The sequence below is a fragment of the Aegilops tauschii genome, chromosome 7 (assembly GCF_002575655.3).
Source record: "Aegilops tauschii subsp. strangulata cultivar AL8/78 chromosome 7, Aet v6.0, whole genome shotgun sequence".
NCBI classification, from domain to species: Eukaryota; Viridiplantae; Streptophyta; class Magnoliopsida; order Poales; family Poaceae; genus Aegilops; species Aegilops tauschii.
The window spans coordinates 6,923,110-6,930,634 of NC_053041.3; the positions used below are offsets into that span (position 1 = coordinate 6,923,110).

Consider the following 7,525-nt stretch of genomic DNA (forward strand, 5'->3'; position numbering starts at 1 on the left):
TTGATGGCGCAGTTCTATTAGCCCATAAGTTTTTCTGATTTGCTGGAGCCACTACGTACTATTTGCCCATTAGCTTTTTTGATTTGCTAGAGCGTGAAACTGGGCCAAAATATGGCAGCTTCCTTCGAATAAATAAAAGGTGTCAGGTTCGTTGTGTAGCCTGGATTGCTATAAAAGTTGATTTTTCCTCTTATAACAGAATCCAAATCGGAATTGATTAGCCTGGCCGTGTACTGCGTGATGTTTGGCTTCTCAAACTTTCAGTTGTCCTTCTCCTATACGTATTTCTTTTTTTTTTCATTGTTTCCATCATAGGTTGTTGTACGTGACAACATATGCAAAATAGTGCATGTCCAGAATATTTGTATGTAACCTAATATCGTTAAATCTCAGCCGTAAATATTACTAATCAACGGTGTATATTATTTTAGCTAATGTGGAAAAACGTGGTGTCTTATTTGGCTTCTGTCTTAATAATTATATAATAGATAGATAGATAGATTGTGAGTATTTCCTTTTTTTGTGCTGCACATTAGAATTTTATTTTCTTGCAATTTTGAATCTTCAGTATAAATTGTGACTGTTGAATATAAATTGTGAATATATTTTTTTGCTGCACGTAAGAGTTTATTTGCTTACTTTTTTGACTCTTGAATATAAATTGTGAATATTATTCTTTTTGTGCTGCATATAAGAGGTTTATTTGGTTGCTCTTTTGACTCTTGAATATAAATTGTGAGTATGGCGAGTTCGGGTTTGGTATGGTTAGTTTTTTTCTGGTTCACCTTTTTGTGCTTCCGATCTTTTTATCGGATAATACAGCAACAAAGCAGCGGTTCGACAGTCTGCCGCCTAGGATAAACACTAATAATTGCAACAAAGCGACAATTCTGAATTTGCAACTCTGTTTGCATTGAAACAGTAAGTAAGTTACCCACAACAACCTTTTTTGCTTCTAAAGTTACCAAGGCAGCCACTCGACAACACGCTCCTTATTGTTACTGTTCTCACTTAGAGATCCAACAACCTCATCACTTGGTGCAGCAAGAAGCTGGATACTACTGTATGATTGAGCTACTCTGTCCCGGCCACTGAAGTAGTAGCAGGGATAGTGATGGAGTATGAGCACTGCTGCACGGCGATCTGGTCGACGGCGAGCGTGTCGGTGGGGAACGGGCAGGAGCCGGCGTGGGTGCCCTGCAGCGGCGCGCATGGCGCCGGGGTGACGCCGGCCGAGACGCCCTCGACGTCGGCGCAGTTCCACGACACCTTCCTCTCCTTGGTCATCTCGGCGGTGACGTTGGCCATGCAGATGCCCTTGAAGGGCGCGCCCTGGATGCCTTGCATCCTCGCCGCCTCCTTCCACACGCCGGTGGCCACCACGTCCTGGTAACTGATGTTCTCCACGACGGGCACGGCGGTCTTGTCGTAGCCGTCGTCGGGGTGAGACTTGTAGTCGCCGGTCATCCAGAAGACGCGCTTCATGCCGTCGAGCCTCATCCGGCGCGCGTACACGTCGCGCACGTACGCGCCGCGGCCCACCGCCGTCTTGATCCGCACCGCCGACTCGGTCCGGATGGCGGTGATGTCCTCGGCGCGCACGTCCCGGATGCCGCCAGACATCTCACTGCCGAGCGCGATCACCGTACTGGTGGGCGACACGTAGGTGAGGCGGCGCACCACGATGTGCTCGCTGGGCATGCCGACGGCGATGCCGTACTCGTCCCAGCCGCTCTTGATGGCCACGTAGTCGTCGCCGGAGACGACGTAGCAGTCCTCGATGCGCACCTGGGAGCACGAGTCCGGGTTGATGACGTCTGTGTTGAGCAAGCTTACCTGACTTGTACTTGACCACCACGACGCGCCCTGCCTGTCGATGGTCCCGTTGTTTCCGTGATGACGACGTCGGTGAGGTTCGACCCGGAGAGCAGGCTCGCGTACCAGCCGCCGGCCGTTGGAGGGCAGAGGGTCGATGACAACCAGGTTGGCAACCATTAAGTCCTTGCTCTGAACGTACATCACATGTACCTGAGATCACAGGTGTCTAAGAATCACAAATGTATCCATCGTTTGGTCTGACAGGTGCATCCGGTGTAAGATTTGCAGACAAACACAGGGATAAAAAGGCCCAAATCATGCTTGGGACAGAACATATCAACAATCAACAGAAGCTTCTCATACCAAAAATGCTTCTGATAAACTGCTTGTTGAGCCACCTGCATCCAATGGTGTACTTGACGGTGCATCACTCAAATATGTGGAGGCAGCTTTTCATGCAGTAAAAATATCTCTTTTTTTTTTTCTTTTTGCTTGTTTGGGCTGTTTGGAGAAGAGAGAAAGACTACTCAACAAGGCTTTCAACATGCAGCAATTTAGATTTGTTTCTATTTCTGCTAAGCAAGTTTCACTATGCTAATTAGCACTAAAATCCACGACTGGCTGCCAAAGCCTTGCCCACATGGCCACGTCCATGAGCCCAAAACGACGAGTGCTAAAGCTGCCAAAGCCCACGCTAAAAACATCTCCCACACAGCACTCCTCCTTCTTTAGTCCCACCTCGCCAACCGAAGAGGCATTTGACCAGCTTAAATAGCCGCCTCCACCTGCTCCATTCGCCGAGCTCAGTTGCGAGAGCTTGTAACCCGAGTGGGGGCATTAAGGTGATATGGACGCTGTTGTAGAGTTGCGGGCCTGGTCTGGGTGTGCTATTGCTGGCCCGCCCGTTTCAAGTTGCGTAGTGGAGGTTGGGGCCTATGCGAAAGCTGGGCCTCACGATCCATAATGTGGCAGGCACAGCGTGAGGCTGGCTTCACAGAGCAGCGACAACTGCCCGCTTCCAACAGTGGAAGGATAACGGGCCGCTGCACTCCTGGCCCACTTGGGCCTCGCAGCCTACTCCAACGAACCATCACTTTTTTTTAGGTTATCTTTTTTCCAACCATCAAGACGGTGGTTGTGAGGTTGAGTTTCGCCTAGTTAGTGTTTCCTGTTTCAACTTTCTGTGCTTCTGATCTTCTTCTTGTTACACCTTTATCATAATGTCTTGTTCATCACTCACACTCAGCCTTCCTGGTTCATGGGATGCAAATGATTAGCATAAATGTGACACCTCAAGAAAAATGCAGAGGTCTTATGACCAATCACAGAAGACAGCCATGCATTAAATTTTCACCAAAAAAATTTGTACAGCACAGGTGTTCAGCCAAGACCAGTCAAGGCCAACCACCAGACAACAGCAACCACATCATCAGACAGGACAATGCAAATGATTAGCAGCAAAGCATGAGACAGGAACCTTCTGACGGCCCCCAATTAACAAGCATAATCACACAATCAACAATCATAATCACAGATGCCTCTTCATGGACAGATTAATACTCTGGATCTGGAGACATCACAGGTTGGCAACCATTCTCTGCTCTCCACATGTACATGATACATGTACTAGACACCACAGGTGTCCAAAATTGGCAAATCATTTGGCCTGACGGGTGCATACAAAAGTCAAAGATTTGCAGATAACACAGGGACAAACAGCCCCAAATCATGAATGGAACAAAACACATCAACAGAAGCTTCCCATACCAACAGACAGAAACTAGAGTCTACATACAGGGTTGCATTTAAAAAATGAACATCATCCAAATACAGTCGATGGCAAAGGAGCAACAATCTAGCTGTCATGTCTTGGAACCGGATAGAACTCCCTGAAGCCTTATAAATAGACCACCACGCAGGGAGCAGACATCAAGCATAAGTGCAAGCAAGCAACCAAGGAAGCTCACAGAAAGACATCTCCTTCACCACCATGGGCGAGAGAGTTTGTGCCGGCGATCTCATCAGAGTCTACAAGGGTGAAAGGCGGAGCGGGGTTCGGCCGCTGCCACGTCGTGGGCAGATAAAGGTGAGGATCGCACACATCGTGATGCACTCCGTCGCTTCGGCGCTCCTCCTCAGGACTACTGCATCGCAGCTTCCAGTTCTTGACGACAAGTGAATGTAACTAACTCTGTACATGTTAGGATTTGTACTAAACCGCTCCCCCTTGTAACCATTTTTATCGGTTCAAGAAAGTTGCTTCTCTTTCTGCACATCATGGTGTGGGCTTCATGAATGATGATTGGGTGGTTCGTTCTCGCTTTTCGTGCCTTGATCTTCTTGTCTTGCATCCTTTTCGCCCTCATTTTGATCCCTACCAGGCTGTTTACCATATGTTTCGCTCTTGTCATCAGATGTTTCATCATCTGAACTTGACGATGCATCATTCATAAGGCTCTTCGATGGCTTCATACTGATGCCAATAATGCTTCTGATCCATGTCCCCTCGAAAAGAGTATTGCTTGTTGAGCCAGCTGTATCATCCGCATCTGATGGTGTACTCGAAGGCGAACCAGTCAAATATGTGGATGCAGCTTTGCATGCAGTAAAAATCTCCTTTTTCGCCTGTTTGAGCTGTTTGAAAGATCAAAAGGTCAGCATCTAATCAATGTATGCGTCTCAATACATAAAGTGACAACACTCAGATTGTATCCAAGCCGGCACAGCAGATAAGGCTATTGCTATTGTTCCTAGGTCTGCAGCTTTCTTCAGAAGTACCTTTCTGAACCAGAGTGACGGAGAATAACAATTTCAAAAAGAAATTCTTCTTTCCGACACATAGCATGAATATTTATTCTTAGTATTCCACAGTGTTTCTGGTTTAAAATGGCCATATTCAGTGATTTATTCAAAGGTTGATTAACAAGGCCATACGACTCTTGCTGTTAAGTTGCCCAGCTATGAGGTTCTGAAAAATTCTAGTAATATATGGGACTAGGGAGACTTACGAGGGCAAACATGACAAATTCTAGTGATAGTGCAAGTAGCTAGACAATCCTAGACAGGACATAAAACTAGCAGAAAATCCCAGAAGGTATGCACACCTTTTCCGCTGTAGTTTCAGCAGCCTCCAGAGCTGCGTCTCCAGCATTAGCAACGCGATTGACCCAACCTGAACATGTACATAGTTAGAATTTTGTTGCAAAATCTGAAGCAATTGACAAGAATTTTTTTAATCATTCTTCATCGTAAACATGGGTACAGTAAGGTAATCACTTGGATTAATACATAAGTTGAAGACAACACAGCATTAGAATTCTAGCTTCGACGGGTTACCTTTGGCTACAGAGTTTTCCTAAAAGGATCTTTTGCTTTCGGCAACCATCATCAAACAGGAACAAGTGTGCAATGTATCTGAGAATAAATCATCAAACAACAGAAAAGAACCTGGAAGTTTTGGCACGCCGAGCTTGTCGCAAAACTCGTTGCAGAAGTGGTTGCAGTTCCTCGAGAGGAGCTCGTATGAGGCTCCAGGCCATTCCCGGCTGAGCTCCCGCGCTATCTGATTTACCGTGCGTGGCGAGCAGCTTGTCTTCCCCAGCACAATGGACTCGCGGAATGTGTACATGGGGTTCTTGGCCGGGGGGCAGCTGAAAACCCCGCTGCCGTTCTCGCAGTAGCCGAATGACCATTCCTCGTTTCCATAGACCTGTTGGCAACACGCAGCAAGCCGATCAATAGCTAGGCCTAGGCGCACGTGTTATCTAAGAGCCTCAGGTAATGGAAAACGAACATACAGTAATGTAGGAGTATCCTGCCATGTATGGTGCTCTGAATCAAAACATTTCATAAAAGTAGCAGAAAGCAGATCAATGTATATTTCATTCCAAAAATGGCAGGTAAAATGTTTTCTGCATGATCCCTATCAGACTGACACTTGTTCCACCGATAATCCTGCATTCTGACTGACTGAACATGGAACCTCAAAGTTCCCATTGAGCAATTCAATTCATGAAAACACGCATCAAGTAAATCTGTCACGGTCACACATATCAACGAGAGGGAATCAGGTTTTCTACACATTCCCAAATCCATACCAAGAAATCACCCAGGTTGTGCAAAACCTGTACAGTTTTTTGGGGACAGACTGTACCGAGAAACTACAGTTTAGGCGGCGAATGGATTCGCCTGAGATCCAATCTCCTTGGCACCGGAGACAGCGCGGAGGAGAAAGAAACGAAGAGGGGAGATGCGGCGGCGGCGGCGGCGGGGAATGGGGACGGACCTGGATGGCGGTGTGGAAGATGCCGCCGAGGCCGATGCCATCCTTGAAGATGCGGTTGATCTGGAGGACGGTGGCGCCGCCGCCCCCGGCGCCGTCGGGGCCGCTGCAGGCGACGTCGTAGACGTGCGCCACCACCTCCTGCTCCTTCCCCATCTCCGGCTCCGGCTCCGGCTCCGGCTCCTTGCCGGAGACGACCGCGGATCGCTGCAGCTGCAACGTCATGCCGGTGGTGGGGTCCGCCCGTCGGTGACCGGCCGGGTCCGGCTCCGGCCCCGTGTGGGTCTCTGCACATTCTGTTTTGTTCGCCATTTAATTTTGCACTGGTTGCAAGGAGTAACCCCTAAAAACATTTATCTGCAGTTAACCACCCCTGTAGTAGTAACTGCAACAAGTTTAAGTGGTGGTGTGGCCTTTATCTTTTCATTCAGAAGAGTGAATAGAAGGGAGTTTTTCCTTTTTCTTTTTACGACATAAAGGCGGTGCTAGGCAATAACTGGAAAATCAGTCGGGGCGATAGCGGTCTGATCCGCCTGTGTAACCATTAGATGGGGTCAACGCACCATCATTCATCTCCCGACAGCGAACACAATGTCACAGGATGAAACTAGTACCATGACAGCATAACCTGCCGACGATGTAGCGTCGCCCTTGTTTTGTTGTTCGGCGGAGTGCTGGTTATTCGCTCGCACCGGCCCGCCATACTCTCATTGCTTCGTAGGAGCAGACCTTGCGGCAACAGCCCACCACCGACGGGGGCGCGGCTCCGGCCTGCAAGCCATGCAATATCGCCGCCCGCCCCGCAGCATCGCCGGTGCTAGCGACTGGTGCATGGCAGCACCGATAACCGTAGACTAGATGCATCACATCACTAGGAACCCTGCGGCGTCGCGATCCCATCTGGCTTGCAACCATCGACGAGTGCTGCATCATAGCACTGGTGACCCTACCGCGTCGCTCCCATCCAACCTGCAGCCGTCGACGAGTGCTGCGCTGGTGCCTCTCTATAGCGTTGTGGCCCATCCAGCTTGAAGCCCTCTGCATCCCAGCATAGGCGGCATCGACGAATGATGGAGCGGTGCAGGCTGCTTGAGGAAGCAACGCTCATGGCAACCGTGGTCGGGCTTGGAGCACTGCCCTCGTCTTTCTTTTGCGGCAGGCCACACCCCACTCCCTAGTGCATCTCTTTCTTTGTGCCACAGAATTTTGCAGCAGAGCTATGTATTTGGAAGGTGTGTGGCATGCTTGTGGAGTTGGGAGAGGGGGTGAGAGGCATGATTTTGACGGAGGCCGCAGACATGTCGTGCGGCAATTGTTTTCAACGAGAGAGAGAGAGAGGGAGAGAGGATGGGATGGAGGACGCGCATGGGGGAAGAAGGGGAAAAAAGGTTGGACAATGCGGGGGGCATGTGGGTCCCATTCGGC

At 49.0% G+C, this 7,525-nt stretch overlaps 1 protein-coding gene and 1 pseudogene across 1 annotated transcript; both read right to left on the minus strand.

Annotated features, from left to right (window-relative positions):
• Positions 1 to 887: 887 nt before the first annotated feature.
• LOC109767282 (probable polygalacturonase) lies at positions 888 to 1,955 on the minus strand (annotated as a pseudogene).
• A 1,423-nt stretch (positions 1,956 to 3,378) lies between these two features.
• On the minus strand, positions 3,379 to 6,428 carry LOC109767280 (uncharacterized). Its single transcript, XM_020326045.4, has 4 exons — positions 6,104 to 6,428; positions 5,266 to 5,527; positions 4,923 to 4,990; positions 3,379 to 4,452 (listed from the first exon to the last, which is right to left on the minus strand). The coding sequence occupies exons 1-4, from the start codon at positions 6,410 to 6,412 to the stop codon at positions 4,108 to 4,110; spliced, it is 984 nt and encodes a 327-aa protein (XP_020181634.1). The 5' UTR covers positions 6,413 to 6,428; the 3' UTR covers positions 3,379 to 4,107.
• Between the last annotated feature and the right edge of the window lie 1,097 nt (positions 6,429 to 7,525).